Raw genomic sequence first — 20984 nt, forward strand, 5'->3', positions numbered from 1 at the left:
AAAAATAGGAAAAAGATACAAAGAACACATGACACAAACAGAAAACTCAATCATATCAATAATTACATTAAATATGACTGGCCTAAAAACTCCCATTTAAAAGGTAAAGATTGTCAAATCAGATTTTTTAAAAAAGGCAACACCCAAACATATGCTGTCTACTAGATAAACAATTTAAATACAAAACAAAGACTAAATATAATAGGATATTTGAAAAGATATAAGATGCAAATACTAATCATAAAAAATCAGGAGTGATTATATTAATATCATACAAACTGAATTCCAAGATAAAGAGTATCACTTGAGAAAAAGGTGAACATTTCATAAGGATAAAAGCAGCAATACATCAAGAGGATATAATAACAATAAAGGAGCTTCAAACAATAATAATAGAGCTTCAAAATATATAAAATGTAAAAAGTAGACTAAAGAGAGAAATGGATACATTTCACAATCATAGTTGGAGACTATAACACTAAGTGACAGAACTAGAGGGAAAAAAAATCGGTCAGTAAAGACACAGAAGATTATGACCCATTACCAATCATCTGGACTAGACATTTATAACACTATACCTCCAAAAAATAAAAGACCAAATGATAAACCACATAATGGATCATTTTTAAAAATCATTAAAAAGTTGGCCGGACGCAGTGGCTCATGCCTGTAAACCCAGCACTTTGGGAGGCCGAGGTGGATGGATCACCTGAGGTCAGGAGTTCAAGACCAGCCTGACCAAAATGGAGAAACCCTGTCTCTACTAAAAAGGAAAAATTAGCCGGGCATGGTGGTGCATGCCTGTAAATCCCAGCTACGCAGGAGGCTGAGGCAGGAGAATCAGCTTGAATCCAGGAGGCAGAGGTTGCAGTGAGCTGAGATTGCGCCACTGCACTCCAGCTTGGTGATAGAGCGAGACTCTGTCTCAAAAAAAAAAAAAAGTTTCATAAAATGAATAAACGCCTAGCAAGATTATCAAAGGAAAAAAAGAGAGCAAGTACATAATTTACCAATATCAGGATTTAATAAGGAGATATCACTAAGATCTTACAGACATTCAAAAGATAAGGGAACCTGTAAACCCAGCACTCTGGGAGGCCAACGTGAGAGGATCACTTGTGCCAGGGACGTCAAGGTCAGACTGGGCAATGGAGCATATCTTGGCTCTACTAAAAAAATAAAAATAAGGATAAGGAAATATTAAAATCTTTACACCCAGTAACTTAGAGGAACATCTTGGATGAAAAGGAAATCCTTAAAAAGTACAATTTACCAAAAATGACACAAGAGGAAATAGAAAATATGGATAACCCTGTATCTAAAGAAATCTCATTTATTATCAAAAATCTTCCCACAAAGAAAGCTCCAACCCACATGGCTTCACTGATACATTTTGTCAAACACTGAAGAAAAAATACAATCCACCTTATGAGAAACAAGTGCTTCCCAACCTATTATATGAATCCAGCATAACCATTACATCAAAACTGAAAAGAAATTTACAGATCGATACTCTTGTAAATGCAAAACACCCTTAGCAAAATATCAGTAAGTCCAAATCGGTAATATATTTTTTAAATACATCATGACCAAATGGAATTTATTCCAGCAATGAAAGTAATTACCATATTAACAGAATAAAATGAAAAAAATCAAATGACCATTTCAATAGAAACAGTAAAATCTTTAGAAAAACTGACCACCCACTCATGATAAAAACTATCCGAACTAGGAATAGTAAAGAATTTTTTCAACCTGATAAAGGGCAGCAATAGAAAAGGAACAGCTAATGTGACACTTAAGTGGTAAAATAAATGCTTTCCCAATAACATGAGCAATAAAACAAAATATCCACTCTTACCACTTTTATTCAACAATGTACTAGAGGTCCTATCCAGTGAAATATGGTTAGAAAAAGAAATTAGAGGCATAAAGATTGGAAAGGAAAAAGCAGAACTGTGGATGTCTACAGATAACTTGACCATCTATGTAGAAAATCTTTAACATTAATTGAATTTCATGAGACTTCAACTTACAAAATCAATACATAAAACTTGATTGTTGATTGAGGAGCAAGCGTGTGTGTAACAGCAACTTTACAATTCTATAAATAACTCTAAAATGCATATGAAAGCTTATTTGATGGTTTGTTCCATGTGATTCTATTGGTTGAAACTTTCAAAAATAATATATTGAAACTCTAAGAAAAGCTAATTTCACAGTATTGTAAATACATTAGTTAAATCTCAGAGTTTCAATACCATTAGAAAATAAATTTAATTTTCTTATGTTTACTCTCCATGTATAACCTCAACAGTCAAAGTGAGCTTCTCTAACGTACCATGTGGTTTACACAGTCACTACCACAGCTCTTTACTCTCTATGGAAAAAGCTTGCTGCTGGGTAGTAAACAGGAAATCACACTGTCATTTTCTTTCTACTAATCATTTTATAATTTATTTCTAAAGTCATTTTGTGAATAAAAAACGAACAAAAAAAACACATGCATGTACAAAATAAAGGAGAAGAAAAGGCCCCTGGACTTAGATAAACACTCAAAAATGTAAATTTTGCTTTCTGTAACAACTTGTTAAATTTGACTAGATAACAACAATCACATCTTACCGCATAATCAAGCTCACGATCTTTATGTTGCTGAAGTATATTTTGTGGAGCGGAATTAAGCTATCTTGTGAGACAACTCACAGACATAAAATTTTTACCCTGGAATTACCAGATACCAACACTGTAGTTCATCTAAATAAACCATTTCATGGAATATAAGAAAAATATTATTCAAAGGACAAAATCAGTACAAGGAAAACTAAGGGAAAAAGTTATCTGAAAGCCAAAACTGGTTATACATAGAGAATACAATATGAAAGTTCAATCTGTTAGATACTAATACAAAAAGTAGAATAAAATAACACTTGCATGCAGCATTTTCATCAAAATGCTTTTAATGACAAAAACCACCTCTTAGATTTATGCCAATCTCAAAACAGTAACATTATGAATTGATGAGTTGTATATTATATTTTAACTTATTATCAAGGAACTAGCTTTCCACATTTATAAAAGACTACTTAGGTTTCTATGAAAGTTTTATTAAGCAAATGAAAGTTAATAAATTATAATAAGCCCTTAATTAATACCATTGCAATTTATTTAATTCTATAATTTAGACCTTTAGAACTGGTTAAATTTCCTACTTTATTAACACACCAAACACCTTCATAGCAAATATTACCACTAGCTATAAGGGAAACAAGAGAAGTGCTGAAATCGAATTTGGAGATTTAGAGTCACCTAGAACACACGTACAGGCTCGTCTTTGAGCAAGATAATTTGGTAAGTATTTAATACACACACAGACGCCTCCCATGTTGATGTGCAACCAAGTTGTAAGGAACTGTCCTGGATCCGTCGAGGAGGAAAACGCAGACAATCCTCTACTTGATGTGTGCTCCATGATGTTTCTTTCACTGCCATTTCTAACACTAACAATACTATGGTAATGTGTTCTCTCAATTAGTACTTATCATTTTCCACTGTCCAGAAAAGTGTAAAAAAAGGATTTCACTATTAATATATCACCAATAACCAAGGTTAGGAAACCATTTACCCTACATAATAATGAATATTTACCATTCAGCCCGTTTTTTTAGTTTCTAAGAAGATACTTACTGAAAAGCAACTTATTCACATTAAAAGTACAAATCAGATTATATCTGGAAAGGAGATAACAAGAATTGATGCCTAAATGTAGTCTTAAGAAAAACGACTAATATTCAAAGTAATAACTATATTATAACTTTATTACATCAATTTTTTTTTTTTTTTGAGACAGAATCTCCCTCTGTCGCCCAGGCTGGAGTGCAGCGGCACAATCTTGGCTCACTGCAAGCTCCGCCTCCCGGGTTCACACCATTCTCCTGCCTCAGCCTCCCGAGTAGCTGGGACTACAGGCGCCCACCACCATGCCCAGCTAATTTTTCTGTATTTTTAGCAGAGATGCGGTTTCACCGTGTTAGCCAGAATGGTCTTGATCTCCCGACCTGGTGATCCGCCTGCCTCGGCCTCCCAAAGTGTTGGGATTACAGGCATCAGCCACCGCGCCCGGCCTATATCAATATCTTTTATTGAGCACATAATTTTAAAACACTCCTCTATGCACATTATCTCATAAAGCTTAAAACCACACTGTGAGGTAAAGAAGGCAGATCTTATCATATTTATTTTCAGATGAGTACACCAAAGTTCAAGTGATAATATTCTGCCCAGGATAAATTAGCAGTCAATAATAATGCTATTCTGAAAGAAATTCTTTGAACCAAAATTCAGCCAAATTACAATGAACTATATAATCAAGTTTAGCTGACTAAAATACAAAATTATTGTTAAAATAATACTGAAAATCTCTAAAGAAATAAATTAAAAATAGTGGAGGAAAAAAATGTCAAATTTAGTTTCCCCTAGTATTTCAATGAATGCTTTCAAGAGTATGGTTAATTACTACCATCACAAATCCTCATTCAGTGAATCTAACTTGTTATAAATACAGGCAAAAATTTAAAAAAAGAGGGTACTACTAGTGAATCTAGTACTTTTCATAAATGTACAGGCAAACAGAGATTACCAGACATGTGAAGAAAACACCACCCAAAAAAGAAGTGTAACAAATTGAAAGAGTTATTCAAAGAGGAGAAAAAAATGTGAAATCTATGTAGTGTCCCAATATTAAAGCTTACATCTATAAGATAAAAGCAGATAACTATGAACTAGAAAAAGTTCCCAGAAATATAAAGTAACAGCTGAAATAAGCAAATCAGTAAAGGGCTGGAAGAAAAAGGAAATCTCCCATTTAAAAAAAGAGAGAGAGAAAAGGAAAAGACAAGGAAAATGAAAGAAAAATTATACCGAAGCTCCAGAAAAATAAAAACAGAGAAGATACAAGGAAAGAAGTAATCAAAGAATTATAGAAGATTTCCCAGAATGGAAGAAAAACCTAGACTTTCATATTCAAAGGGTTCACCAACATTTATAGGATGAATATAAAAAGGACTACAGCCTGTAGTCCTACCTCAGAGAGGCTGAGGCAGGAGGATCTTGTGTACAGGGGTTCAAATCCAGTCTGGGCAACACAGCAAGACTATCTCTAAAAAAACAAATTTTTAATTTCAAAAATAAGTAACAATTTTAAAAAGAATTGTAACTCATCCTCCTTAAATTTTATAATTCCAAGGGGAAGGAGTCATCAACACAAAAAGCTTCTAGAGAACAAAATCAAGTTACCTACAAAGAAATGGTTCATAATAGCATCAAATCCCTTATCAGTAAAACTGATTACTAAAAGGCAGCAGAATGAATGCAACCTTCAACATTCTAAAGAATTATTTTAAACTTGAATTCTATACCCAGCCAATGTATGTATCAGATGTGAAAGTGAAAAAGACGTTTTCAAACATTACATTGACAAGCACCCACACACATTCCTCCCGAAAAAGTTACTTCAGGAAGTACTCTAGAGAATGGTAAAACAAATCGAAAATGGAAAGATGTAAGATCTAAGAAAGTATAGAATTTGTCCAAGAATTAAATCAAATAACATGATGTTAGTTGAGCATCATATCCAAAAAGAAGTAACTTCATACTAGAATTTCAACAAACAGTACAATTAAAAAGCTGGACAACCAGGTGACATAATGAAGGCATGAACTCTTCTACCAACAGGAGGCAAATGTGGCAATTAGAAAATACAGGATGTGAGCTGAGATTGCACCAATGTACTCCAGCCTGGGCGAGAGAGCAAGACTCCATCTTAAAAAAAAAAAAAAAAAAAAAACAGAAAATACAGAAAAAGGAACTGGTGCGGTGGCTCACGCCTGTCATCCCAGCACTTTGGGAGGCCAAGGCAGGCAGATCACGAGGTCAGGAGATCAAGACCATCCTGGCTAACTCGGTGAAACCTCGTCTCTACTGAAAATACAAAAAATTAGCCAGGCATGGTGGCAGGTGCCTGTAATCCCAGCTACTTGGGAGGCTGAGGCAGGAGAATTGCTTGAACCCGGGAGGTGGAGTTTGCAGTGAGCCGAGATCACGCCACTGCATTCCAGCCTGGGTGACAAAACGAGACTCTGTCTCAAAAAAAATAAAAAAATAATAAAGAAAAACCAGGAAAAATAGCCACAGTCCAAACTAGAAACCAAATTAAAGTATGGCAGCTCTGGAGTACAAAAAGAGTGTAAGAAATCCATTTGTTCTCCAATGAGAACACATGGACACAAGGAGGGGAACATCACACACCAGGGCCTGTCGGGGGTGGGGGGCAAGGTAAGGGAGAGCATTAGGACAAATACCTAATGTATGGGGGGTTTAAAACCTAGGTGATAGGTTGATAGGTACAGCAAACCACCATGGAACATATATACCTATGCAGTAAACCTGCACGTTCTGCACATGTATCCCAGAACTTAAAGTAAAATAAAATAAATCCATTCGCTCTCTAAGAATCTCATCATACCACTTTGTTTAACCATATTATTTATATAATGTAATATTTTAACTGCTTTTCAGAATCAGCAAGTATAACTATTATAAATCTTGACATATAAAACAGATGTTATAGTTGACAATCTGGAAAGGGAATGTGAGGAATTCAACGGAAAGATGAGGAGGAAAGCTAATTTTTTTTACAAATTATGAAGTGACAAGTTTAGAGACAATGTCTGAACACTCTGAAGTTAACTGTCAAACAGCTGTAAGTTTAATCATACAGGCAACCAAAAAATAAATAAAAGGAAGATGGTAGAATCAGTATTAAAAGTTAAATCCTTCTATTTTTCACAATGGGGAGATATTAGGTTACTGAAGGTTAAAGTTTACTATATTATATTAAAAATTGGCATAATGATAAGATTAAAAATAGGAAAAAAGTTCTAAAATAATTATCTCTGACAAAGGAGGTAGAACAGATAGGGAGTGGATTTTTTATTTTTCATTTTATACCTTTGTGTATTATTCAAATTCTTATGTTTATGCGACTATTCATCTCAAAATAAACACACATTATTAGAACCCCTTTCCCTGACTACTACAGGAAAAATGATGAGAAATTCTTATTCATTTTTTTTTTCCATAATCCATGGACTAAATACTTTCTATTATGGTATTTCAAAGATATAATTAATTAAACAGACTCAAGAATCATCCTAAATCCTTGATAAACATGTGGAGATAGCAACAGCTTACACTGTGTTAGAACTGTCAAAATACATCCACATCCATCATCTCATTTAACCCTCAAAACAATCTTGTGAAAGCAGATTTTAGAGATTAGTAAAGTAAAACTCAAAAAGGTTCAAGTGATTTGCCATCCCCCTCCAAAAAAAGTAGGAAAATAATATAAATATGATTAAAAAGTAAACCAGAAAACCCTTTATAAAGCACTAAAATCTGAAAATGCTTTCCCAATTTATAACAGGAGAATGACATTGAAAGAAATTACACTTGACAATACAAATAGTCAGGCACATCGGAAAATAGCTAGGCGGTTTGTTAAACATACACTTCTTATAAAGTTAAACATACACTTACCATATGACCCAGCAATATCATTCCTAGGTTATTACCCAAGACAAATGAAAACACATTACACAAAGACATGAATTCAAATGTCCAGACTCTATTAGTACTAACCAAAAGCTAGAAGCAGCCCAAATGTCCGCAAGTGATTAACAGATAAACTGTGATATATCCAGACCATAACTACTACTCAACCATAAAAAAAACTAATGATGTACAAGACATGGATGAATATTAAAAGTATTATGCTATGTAAAAGAAATCAGCCACAAAATAACTATGTATTGCATGAGTCCATTTATACGAAATTCTAGAAAAGCAATTATAGTAACAGCAGATAAAGTGGTTGCCAGGGTTAAGGGATGAGGACTGGGCTGCAAAGGGAGAACAAAGAACTTCTTGGGGTAACGAAAATAACCACTATATCACGATCAGAGTGTTTGTTACACTACTGTATACATCCGGCAAAACTCATCGAATTATAACTTTACATTGCTTAATTTTATTACAGAAGTTACAACTCAATAAGTCTCATTTAAAAAATAATTCATAATCACATTTAACTATGACAACAGCTTTTCAGCATAGGTATTTACTACAGCCCATCAAAGAGTATTAAAATCAATATTTAGGAGGGAACTTTTAACCATGCAGTAGATATACAGGAACTAAAAAGTTCTGAGAATGGAACAGTCCTCATCCTACTCAACTTGGCCATGTGGGTAAACAGTAGTTGCCTAGCAACTAATGTAAACTCTAAATTTCTAATAAATACATTGACCACATAAGCAGGTGATCTCACAGATGATAAACCAAGCTTTACATAGAAGGGTTCTTCCTTTAATAATAAAAAATAATAACGTGCTTAAGTTATTTATCTAAAGTAGGAGTAAACAAGGTATACTAAACCTAGATAATGAAAAATAAAAATATGAAATTAAACATAAACATACACACACACAAAATCCTTGTCCTCGTTTGGCCTTTTACGTCAGGACTTTACTTACCTAATTTATGGGATTAATCCATGAATTTGTGGGTGAACCCTTTCCCCTTTTCTACTTTAAGCCACTCCCGTACAGCCATTCAAACTGGCTTAATTCTCTTATTTACATGTGATTAAATGCATACAGGATAGTACTTTTACATATATTAAATGATTCTAAAAGTATCTCTCCAGATTATAGAACCTGTAGACACCACAGGAAAATACAACATTTTCTGTAACATGCATACACACAACATACCAGAAAGTCAAACCTAACTAGATTATAAATGTGCAAAATCAAGAATTACAAAGAAATCCCTTAATAACAAGCAAATTCCTAACACACGTATTAAATATATCATTTCTCCCTTACTAGACATAGCATGTCACAGTTTAACAGCATCAGAAAAAAGATCAACTTCTAAGACATCACTCACTGCTAGCACTCATACCAACCGTATTATTTTTGGTTTGTGGAGCACTTACCCCTCTTCTGAACCCAACCTTCTTTCACAATGGTAACATCGCTCATGATGACTCCCCTCTGAGCCCCCAACTTGGAGAAATGGTACTTTGTGATATCAGCTTTAGGGTTTGGATTCTCTGCTGCTGCTGCCCTTCCCACTCGCTAGTGATGACTCAGCCTGGAAGGAAGTATTGAAGAAAGAATTTCTTTTTTTCCATTCTTGCAACTCACAGAGCAATAACAAACAACTAATTCTTTGTAAATGTCTTCAACTGGCCTGACCTCACATAAAAGTCTAGCTCTTCAAACTGGGGAACTTATTTGTTAAATAGTTCTATAACGAATGCACTTCCCTAGTCTTGTGACCAATTTCAAATGATAGTGAAACTTTTAACCTAAGAGGCTGCAACAAAAGTCTTAAGAAAACCAGTCACGCCTACCCAAATAATACAGAAAATTTGTTTGGTGATGTGTATTTGAGCTAAAGAGGGAAGAGAATAAAAGTTAATAGCCCTAATTGTGAATACTTTTTGTTGTTTTTTGAAACGGAGTCTTACTCTGTCACCAGGCTGGAGTGCAGTGGCACCATATCTGCTCACTGCAACCTCCGCCTCCCAGGTTCAAGCGATTCTTCTGCCTCAACCTCCTAAGCAGCTGGGACTATAGATGTGTGCCACAACACCTGGCTAATTTTTGTATTTTTAGTAGAAATGGGGTTTCACCATATTGGCCGGGCTGGTCTCGAACTCCTGACCTCGTGATCCACCCACCTCAGCCTCCCAAAATGCTGGCATTACAGGCATGAGCCACCACACCCAGTCGTGAATACTTTAACTGATATAAAATGCCCAATCATCATTTATGTATTCTTACTCTGCCTGTTCCAAGAAATATTTTAGGGAGATTAAAAAATAATTGATTTCATGCTATGTACTTATAAAGTGAAACAAAGGGAATATGAAAGTAGAAAAAAATATTGAGTATTCAAGATGTGCCAAGAACCGTTACAGATGCTTACATCTATTAGTCTTATGTGATCTTGATAACCTTATGATGATACTATTAATTCCATTTCACAGATAAGGAAACTGAGGCTCACACAGATAAAGCAACTTGCTCCATTTCAACACACCTAGTAAATGTGGAGCCAAGATCTGAAACCAGGCTATCTGACTCCAGAGCCTGCATTCCAAAACTACACTGCCTTAAGATAAAAAGAAGTCAGAGTAAAGGCACACATATTGGGGAAAGATAAGCCACAAATTTGGCACTGAGTTCTTGGGAAGACAATGCAAATAATACAATAGGTTTTCCTATTTACAGTATCCAAAAAAAATTTTTTTTGAGATGGGGTTCCCCCCCATCATCCAGGCTAGAGTACAGTGGCACAATCATAGCTCACTGCAGTCTCCACTGGGGCTCAAGCAATCCTCCCACCTCAGCCTCCTGAGTAGCTGAACTACAGGCAGGCATCACCATGCCTGGCTAATTTTTTTAAAAAATTTTTGTAGAGATAGGGTCCCCCTATATTGTCCACGCTGCACAAATTTTTTTAAAAAAGGAAAAAAAGTTCCTCAGAAGAAATACAACTTTTCCTGGGACAAAAATCAAATTTATCCCAGGGGTCTTCTTCGTAAGATGTATGCAGGAAAGTCCTCAAAAACATCCTCCCATATACAGCAATGAGTTTTACAGGGTCATTGCTTATTGTCACTCTCAAACTAAAAAGGAAAATGCCAACATGACATCAGTAAATCCATTTGCACCAAAGGGGACCAAAAAATGTGGTCCAGGTACACCAGTGTTATGTGGTCAAGAATCATATGCATAAATTTTAGATAACTAGAAAAATGGATAGATGGACTACACAAACATACTCTCTCAACTTGGGTTGTGATAAATGATACACAGCAGTTAAGTTCAGTGTTAGACTCCCAACCTAGTGCTAAATTAGATTACAGGTCTTCCTTCAATGCAAATTAAGTGTGGAGCCTAACCATTTAGCAGTCAGGAATCAAGACTAAACATTCTCTATATAGCCTGACTAAATAAACTGACAAAAGCTATGTAGCTGAAAGCAAGATCACCAGCCTCATGTATTATGAGGTCACAGGCAGAACCTATAGGTAAGGCTGAGACTCCTCAAAATCACCATGAGTCTGTTGCTGTGGAGAGTCAAAAAGGGATATTAGCTTGTAATCCCAGCACTTTAGGAGGCCAAGGCAGGAGGATTACTTACGTCCAGGAGTTCAAGCCAAACCTGGGCAACAAAGTGAGACTATGTCCATACAAAAAAGAAAAAAGAAAAAAAAGAAAAATTTAAAATGAGCTGGGCATCAAGGCATGCACCTGCAGTCCCCACTGCTGGGGAGGCTGAGGTGGGAGAAATCACTTGAGCCCAGAAGTTCAAGGCTGCAGTGAGCTATGACTGTACCAACACACTCCAGCCTGGGCAACAGAGCAAGACCCTGTCTCTTTAAAAAAAAAAAAAAAAAAAAAAAAAAAAAAGGGATATTAGAATCTGGAAGTATTTTCCCAAAATACATTTGTTTGACAGAATACTAAATTAGAGAAATTCTAGAAAAATAATGAAAATAAAGATGAAAAAGAGAAATCCTCTGGGCTAGTAAGTGGGAAATTCCACAAATCATATTCTCTTGAAACGTCACTATTGGCATATTAAAGGTTCTAAAAGAAATATGTATAACTTTACCTCAGCAAAGCCTAAATTTATTACTGTCGTAGGAAATGGCCACATAATAAGACTTATTTCACCACACACGTTAAAAAAAAAAAAAAGCCAAAAAACCTTCAATAAAGAATCTAAACATCATTTTAATTTGATGTAACATCCTAAAGAATCCAACATGGCCAACTGCCTACATAATATAGAGCTACATAACTGAAAAGGTTAACTACTTACACTGCATAAAGAATTATAAGTCAAATACCGGCAGACACTGGTGCATGGTATCTCTAGAAGAGCTGCACTGTAGCCCTTCTCTTTGGCAATACTTGTAGCAAGGGGCTCAACATCTATTAAGGCCATTCTTGGTTTTTTACTACAAAACTATATAACATAAGTAAAAGACAATTCAGATCTTACTATTCTTAGAGTGCAAATGAGAGAGAGATCAGGGTAATAATGAGTAATAACAAAAAACAATATATATCCAATAAACATATATAAAATACATACTTTCCTATCAAAATGGCTTGTATTACAGTATCTTTTTAAAGAACACTGAAAAAAAATTTACAAAATTGATTCTGTATTTCGAAGTGAACATTTTATTATCAGAATGTTAAAGCTAGAGCGAACCTCATTTTATATCTGAAGAAACAGAGATCAAGACAGATGAAGTAACTTGACCAAAATGAAACAGTCACCAAATGGCCAACCAGGACCAGACAATCAAGCATATGCTCTTTCCACTCACATTACTTCTTCAGAATAAAACAATACACTGAAATATCCAGACCAACCCAAAAAACAATGAATTTTGTTTTGTAACGAAACTGTTTCTAAAAATTAGTGTTTTAGATAAATGTTTTTATCAGTGTTCATATGTGTAAGATTAAACTGTGAAAATGTATGTTAAATCAACAGGACAGAATTTATAATCTTCATCAGAGGCAGTGAACCCAAGCATACATTATAGAGATGGCTTTACCCATTTTCACTTAAAACTATTATCAAATATTACCCATAATTTTCAGCTTTAAAAATTGCCCCTTGGTCTTTACTGGCTAAAATGATACATTCTTTGAAAATAACTTGAAAGATGTCATAGGTACACTACTCTGGAATTAAGGTAAGTTAGAAATAAACAGTTCTATTGACTAGTAAGCAGCAAACCATGTTCTTTAATTTTCCTATAGCAGCAACACTCCTGCACAATAGCATACACTGTCCCATTCAGTCTTCCATATTAACTAAAAACACTAATCCACAAGACGAGCTGGAACTCTGTCATCTGTTTCCTAGGGTAGACAAAAGTTCACCTCCTTCTATATTCCTAACTGTTCTACAAGTGTGTTCCATCCAACAAACTATAACATAATTGGGTTTATTTTTCTTTTAAGCTTATTGCATTAAACATTTCATTGCTAATTTAATTTTTCCCATTCTTATAAAGTTTCACACAAAATTCTTGACAGATTCCACTTAGATTTTACTCCTAAAACAGTTACACGAAAGGTATCTTCATTCAGAACTGACTGCTTGAGAATTTGATAACAGTAATAGCATTTGAATATCATTTTATAATTTACAAAACATTTTGCATATTTTACTTCATTCAATCACATTATAATTTAGTAAAGCAATCTGACACTGCCTAGCACTTACACATGCTGGCAAATATGGAACAAATGAATGAGTGGATGAATGATGAAGATGCGGCCTGAGATAACTAACAAAGAACAGGCTATGCAAACAAATATAAATTAGTAGAGAGAATGGTCTTAAGCCATCTTAAAAATGAAACTGAATTTAAACATTAAAGAAGCACTTATATATAAATTATAATTAAAATGATAATAAATACTGTGCCCTATTCCTTAAGGTATGTTTCCTATAGACCTCCATTAATTACAAGGACTAGAACACAATAAATGTATCCTTTTTTTCTTGATAGCTTTTCACCATTTTTGCTGAGATTAAGTTTCAACTTCAAGCAAAACCACCATCAATATTATAAATACATATCGATATATTATCAATATATCGATATATATTATAGCATTAAGCTAACCAAAATGATCAATTATGGGAAGAAAAATGGGAAAGAATGGCATATTTTCTTAATGATACTTTTAAGAATTTGTAAAAGACACGTTTGCTTGTAGTAACCAGCCATTCAATTTTAAGCAAAAAGTAAATTTCTTCAAACATCTTTTGAAAATATTAACTCAAAAAAATATGTAACATACATATACTTATTCAGTCAATAAATTATGTATTGATTGTCTACTCCATGACAAGGACTATTACAGGTTGGTAAGAAAAACTAACTGATTTCTTTAAAAATCTTGTCCAAACTTGTAACTTATCAAAGAGCTTTCACATATATCAATTCATTTGACTCTAAAAAACAAATCTGTGCTGTAGCTATTACAGTCACAATTTTGAACCTGTGACCAACCAGTAACATTACTTCCCCTAGTTACAATAAGTTAGCAACAAATAAAAAAAGGGACTACCTGCAAGTCTTCCATCAATTTGCTATGTTTTCTACCAAGTAACACAATATGAACTCTCAAAAACATGTAATATTTGCAAATAGTTCTGAACATTTTTTCTGTATCAGATTTTTCAAAAGTCCAAAAAGTAAAACATTTTTAAATAAATTAAAAATTAAATATAACTAAGGCATCACAAACGAAGTAACAGAAGACTAAAAGTAGGTTTACATAAAGTTAAAAGGCTCCCAACTCTTTTTTTTACGAATAAGGACAACATTCATAGGTTAATAATTTCCTATAAGTGAATTTCTAAGTTAAACGCCAGAATACAATTCAATAATACAACTTTCTCTAAACTCTTTGTAATTAATACCATGTAGAATATATTTGCTTCCTACAATTTTTTAATATTATTTATGTATGATAGCCAAACTGAATTAGTAAAGGACATCTGAAGTTCAAATACAACAGAATGTTGCTAGTTTGAAAAACAAATGATGGTCAAGGGTAACCACAATATAATTCTATGGCATTTTCTGATTTCAAGAAGTAAGTGAAACTAATATATACCATAATAAATACATAGGGCTATATCAAACTTTTAGAAGGATCTGAGGGACAAGAAACATTCTGAAATGTAAAGGAAATTCAAGGTAATTTGCTCTGTACTTCAAATAATTCCAAGGCAGTCTGTCCCTATTTTCAGAGTTGTTATCCTGTTAAAAAAATATATACCATATACAGAAAGTGAGCCACATAAACAATATACTTTGGATATCTTTTCTCTCTAAAGAGCACTTTGTGGGATTTTCTTAAAGCTCTTTCTATAGATAACTTCCCTGAGGTTCAGAATATGGCAAAATACCTGAATAGGCAAAATTTCCAACTTTCAAACAACATATCAGTTCTTCCAAACTGCCAATTCTAAAAAATCGATTTTATTAACTTTAAAACATTTCTACAAAAACATGAAGCATTTTCCTGGCCGTTTCCCTACTCCTGTTTAGGGCATCTGAATGCCATTTCAATCAACACGATTATTAAAAATAAAAAAGCACCTTGTACTGCGTGATATACTTAATATTTTAATTTGAAACTAATAGAAAAATGCTTATTAGATTCCTGTTTCACCTAAATCACTGAACAAGCTATTGATAAATTATTCCCTCCATTTCTCATGTAAAGTGTAGGCTGCCTCTATGTGAAGGCATCTATAATACCATGGACAGGTTGGGGACTGCTACTAAAAGAACTTCAGGTGGCCAGGCATGGTGGCACATGCCTGTAATCCTAGCACTTTGGGAGGCTGAGGCAGGCAGATCACTTGAGCCCAGGAGTTCACAACCAGCCTGGGCAACATGGCAAAACTCTATCTCTACCAAAAATACAAAAATTAGTTGGGAAGTGGTGGCAGGCACCTGCAGTCCCAGCTACTCAGGAGGCTGAGGTGGGAGGATCACCTGAACCCAGGAAATCTAGGCTGTGCTGAGTGGTGACCATGCCTGGGTGACACAGCACAGTGAGAACCTGTCTCCAAAAAAAAAAAAAAAAGAATGTGGTTGCACAGTTGGTCATATTTTTCTAATATACATGTAAAACAATTTTAAAATTTGTTTTGGGAGACTAATTATAAATTTTAAGAAATCCATACATATATATAAAATGCAAATGATATATGGTCCATTAAATACCAAGAATCAGCTTGACAGAATTTACCCCCAGATTAAACTGAGCTAACCAATAGGTATGGAATCCTATAACAAGGTTCATCACAATGGTGCATTAGGAAGAGCACCAGAAAGACCAAGAAACTTGAGTCCCTGCCCCACCCAGAGTGATGCTGTATAAGGTCACTTTAATTATCTGTGCCTCAGTTTCCTGAGCCATAAAAATAAAAGTGTAGCATTAGATGAACTCGGAATAGCTTTATAGCTCTTCCAGAGCTAATATTTATGATTCTGCAAGTTAAAATCTGCAGAGTATCTACTTCATATATAGATGGCAACATAAGTGAAAGACGTGATTATACATACATAGTTCATGTCCTCAAAAGTTTTATAATGGGAAGATAAAACATTCAAACAGCATTTGAATTAAGACAAAATTTGGGCTAAGCTCCGTTATTGGAAAAATACTATCCTCCTTCCCCTCCTATCTCTAGTCCCCCAAATATAGTCAGAAGCTTTCTTATCTAATATAGATTCCAATATACATGTAAAATCCTCCTAAAATCTGTCTTGGCAATCTCCCTAATTATAAATTTTTAAAATCCATCCATATATATAGGAATTATCTAATATAGGGAAGAAGAATTCTCATTTGAAATTCTAGTGTTTTCTTCTAGTAAATCTTTTTACTTTCCCCTCATAATATTTAGAAATGAGAAATATATATAGTTGGTGATAGGGTACTGAAAAGAAACAGAACTAAAAAAACACATCAACAAGTCAAGAAGCATATATTAATTTTATCTACCCATTAGTATTCAAGGATTACTTGGCAAAGAAAATGAGTTTACATCTAATTTGATGAAAGACTATGATGCTATAATAAAGTATGTAAACATTTGAGGTATCTAATTTGGCATTTTAAACAAATGAAAGGGGATGTTAATGGGCCAGTCAATACACTTTTATTAACTTGATGCTATGGAAATTATTGTACCAAATTATGCAAATTTAGAATTGTCACTGTTAAGTCTAATATTAGGTACAAACAAGAAAAACACTAAAAGTGTTGTAAAATTAGGGAAGTTTAAATAACAGGTATTTTTAGAATGCCACAATAAGTTCTTCTTATGTGAAAATCACTTTCAAAAGTGTAGCAGGGGTTGTTTGAAAGATTAAATGAATACAGGTAAAGCACGTATCACAGTGCCTGGCACATGGCAACTGCTCACCAGGCATTTGTTAGCAATAACTCTAAACTGAATCTAATCCTATCACATGTAAAAGATCAGGGCAAAGTATTTGTTGTCAGAAGATTCAGGACTATCTTTCCAAAAGAAGGTATGCTGTGTGACCAGGATTTAAAATACTGATGCAGACGCTGAAACCTGGAGTAACACAAATCTTCTAACAAAAATTGTGTGTATTATTAATGCATATTAACTTAAAAATAAAAATGCAAGTCAGATTACAAGAATGATTTGCTCAAAAAAAAAAGAAAATGGTTTTGCAGTTCTTGCATTTTGTTGCTCAAATCTAAGATAGTCTTAAATTTTTCTTTTTAACACTTTAAAACTTAATCACACTATAAAAACAAGCTCCTATCAAATCATGCTAAACATCCAATTAACAGTGGTTAACAGTGATTGCCTTATCTTCCCAAGGACAAATTCTTGAACTAAAAGATGTAATAACAAAAGAAAGCATGGCTATCTTTTCACGAAAATACACAAAGTTTAAGTAAAGGCTAAACTTCCACAAAATCAATTTGTAAAACAGGTTCCTCATTTTAAAGGAACCCAGACAGCTGGAAATTTCCACTGAATTTTTATAAGAAAATTCCTCATATGTTTACATCAAAAGCTACAGTTTAAAAAATAAATCCTTACTTTCCACAAGACTCTACCCTAAGTTCATTTGTTCCCTAGTAAGTTTAATCAACACGTTTATTTAGATTTGCAATGATTCTGAAAACAAATTCCTTCTGACAGCGATTTTCTGAATGAAATGTAAATATTAAAAGTTTTTAATTAAACCAGCACAGTCCACACTCCAGTATTTGTTAAATATAATCTTATTTAAAATATTTTACATCTATAAAATTTTTTAAAAGTCCAAAGCAGAACCTTAAAAGTGCTCTGATATATACAACTTAGAGTCAATGTCAAGATTATCAATCCGAAAATTAATTTTAAATTGGATAACAATTCACTCAAGTAATAATTATGGAAAGAAAACCAAATGAATACAAATAATAATTTCGTAATTTTTGCAGGATTACTTTGGACTATTTTTAAAATGCTAAGAAAACATGCTGCAAATCCACAATACAAACACACATCTGGAAACTAAAACCCTACATTCATCTAAATTTCAACATTGTCTCATTTATGTAATATTTGTTCTCCCTCACTTTAAAATTGGAACCTAAAGCCAATCAAAGATATTGGGGTCAACCCAGTAAGGAAAACAAAAAGATCTTCAAGTGCTATCTCCCTGTAAACTTTCAAGTACAATCTCCTTGGTAAACTTTCCAAGTCAAGATAATGTACTGGCAAAAGGAAAACAATTACAGTCCGGATATATATCTTGCATGAGATTGTGCATTAAATCATAAACCCTGGAAAACTAGTAATTTAGTAGTAAGTTGCTATTTTAATTATAAAATATTTTCATATTTTAGACAACCACCTCCTGGAATGTTTGTATTCGTTTATACATATTTTGCAAGTGATACTCGAGTTCTGAAGACTAGTCTTCATTTCCTACACCATCTTTATTAGACTCTTCACCTTCGGTTTCCTAAGTAAATATATAAGCTAAACCAATGAGTTTCACTCATTTGTCAGTTTCAACCACTGACAAAACCCAGTGGTTGCCTAGTGATTTATAGTACTAAAAGATATATACGACCATGCTTTACCAAATATGGAACACATGTCTCAACTGTTGACTTGAGACAACTGTCGATGTATTAACTACAAAAAGCCATTATATCTTCAGCTTCAAATAAACTCAAAGTGTGAACATTTTATTAGAGCTAGAAATTACCCAATACAGATGCATAGGTTTTACTGTTGACTTTCTAATTGGAAACTTCATCAATTGCAAACTACCAGGCTTTCAACCAAAATGCCACACTGGTGAACTGAGTTGGTTTTATTTTCATAACAACATTATTTTGATGGAAGAAATGTCAGCATCCCAGCTTTGACTTATGGGTAAGCATTTCCTCTGCTTTCAGAACACAAAAAGTAAATACCAGTATTGGAAAAACCTGGCCCCAACGAGATTCTTTATCTCTAGGCTAACTGTAGATTCCGGGAAATCCCAAACAAGGGGCGACCCCGCCTCGGCGTCAGGGTCAACACAGCAACCAGCTGGACTTCAACTTTGGGCTCTGAAGGGCCCCACCGGCATCATGGCTGATGCGGACCGATGCGCCGGAGGAGGTGGACAAGGAAGAGGCTGGTTTGTTTACTTGCAGCCAGAGCTGCCGCCGCCGCCAGCAGCGACAGCATCACTGGATCAGCCAAACCCAGCATCTTCCGCACATTTCTATTCTTAGCACACAACTCCCAAGCGGATCAAAACCCCACTACTATTAAAAACACAGAGAAGCACGTTACCCACCTCCCACACACACACACCCCCCACCCCACCGGTGCCGTCTTTTCCTGCGCGCCAGTGGCGGGGAAGGGTGGGGAAAGGAAGGAGACCCCAGGGACGCCTGTGCATCCTCGCTTTCACCCCACCCCACGCGCAGACAGCCTCAGCGCCAGGGCGCGCGGCAGACGGCTCCCTCCCCCCAACCCAAACACACTGACACCGGCGCTCCACGCGTTATATAACCTCGCCGCCGCCCCCGGTCCAGGCGGGCGCCCCCTCCCCACGCCGCGCGGCCCGGGCGGGGAGGGGAGAGGGGAAGGAGCGAGAGTTGCGCAGACTGGAGGCGCCGGGCCGGGGCAGCCCAGACACAGACGGTACCGCTAGGCCGGGAACACCCCTCCCCCGGCCCGCTGCGCACCGCCGCCCCCCACCTTCCCCCGGAAAGCTGGGGGTGTCGGTGTCAACCGCGCTGGGCATCCCCCGGCCTCCACACCCACACCCACGCCCGAAGCCTCCGGTGACCCAGCCCCCGCCCACGCCCCCGGCGCGGTGACAACCCAGAAGCCCCCGCCTCACCCCACCCCGCCGCCATCCCCAGCCTGAGGGAGGCAGGGAGGGAGGACCGGGGCCCGGGGCCCGGAGGGAGTGGAGGCCAGGCGGGGAGGGGGCGAGGTGGGGGGCGGTGGCTGTTACCTGCAAAGGCGGCGGCGGCGGCGGCGGCCCCGCAGCTGCTCGGGCGGCGGCGGAGGATGGAGCCGGGGGGGGGCGGGGGGAGGAGAGGGGGCGACTCGGGGGTCCCCCCTCCCTCCTCCTCCCCTCCTGTCCTCCCCCCACCCCACAGAGCCTCTGGCCTCTTGGAGCCCGGTGCGGCCGGCGGGAGGGCAAGCGAAGGGCTGCAGGGGAGGGAGGGAGGGAGCCGGCCGGGCCGGGCCGCGGAGCTGGAGCGGGAGGCGGCGGCGGCGGCGGGAGGGGGAGGGAGGAGAGAGGGCGGCGGCGGGGAGAGGAGGAGGCGGAGACTCTACATGGGAATCGGATATCGGCTACAAATTCATCATCAGAAAACACCGCTCGGGCGGGGGCCGGGTCACGCCGGCGGGGCGGCGGCTCTGGGCCCCGGGGCGCGCCCGGCGCGGGGAGGGGGGGTCTGCGGCCTCCTCCCGGGCTGCGCCTCGCTGAGGGGACCCCCGCCGCCTCCCCGCCCCCTCCTTCCTCCCGCTCGGGGCCGCCGCCGATCGGTTCTCGCCGCCGCCGCGGGGCTTGTTGTTGACTTTGAGGAAAACTCCTGACGTCAGGGGCTGGCTCTCGGCGACTGGCGGGAGCGGCTTCCCCGCGTCCCCGGCCCTGCCCGCCGCCTCTGCTCCCCTCCCTGCCCGGCCCTCGTCCTCAGGCTTCCCCGCGCCCCCAAACCCGCGGCGCCCCGCGCCCCCTCTCCTCTCGCGAGAACATCCCCCTAGCCAGCCAGAGCCGGGAGCGGGGGCAGTCG

At 37.2% G+C, this 20984-nt stretch overlaps 1 protein-coding gene across 2 annotated transcripts in view; it reads right to left on the bottom strand.

Moving 5' to 3' along the window:
• The window catches only part of AKT3 (AKT serine/threonine kinase 3), a 361197-nt gene extending 340793 nt beyond the window's left edge, over positions 1-20404 (bottom strand). Inside the window, exons 1-2 of one of the 2 annotated variants that reach the window (XM_025361843.1) lie at positions 20195-20404; positions 9059-9216 (exon numbers count right to left, since the gene is read on the bottom strand). In XM_025361843.1, coding sequence (XP_025217628.1) covers positions 9059-9104 — 46 coding nt within the window. In that variant the 5' untranslated portion in view covers positions 9105-9216; positions 20195-20404. Of the gene's footprint in view, positions 1-9058; positions 9217-9478; positions 9520-20194 lie in introns of those variants that run through there. The other variant, XM_025361849.1, reaches the window with a different exon arrangement.
• Between the last annotated feature and the right edge of the window lie 580 nt (positions 20405-20984).

The sequence above is a fragment of the Theropithecus gelada genome, chromosome 1 (genome assembly GCF_003255815.1).
Source record: "Theropithecus gelada isolate Dixy chromosome 1, Tgel_1.0, whole genome shotgun sequence".
NCBI classification, from domain to species: domain Eukaryota; kingdom Metazoa; phylum Chordata; class Mammalia; order Primates; family Cercopithecidae; genus Theropithecus; species Theropithecus gelada.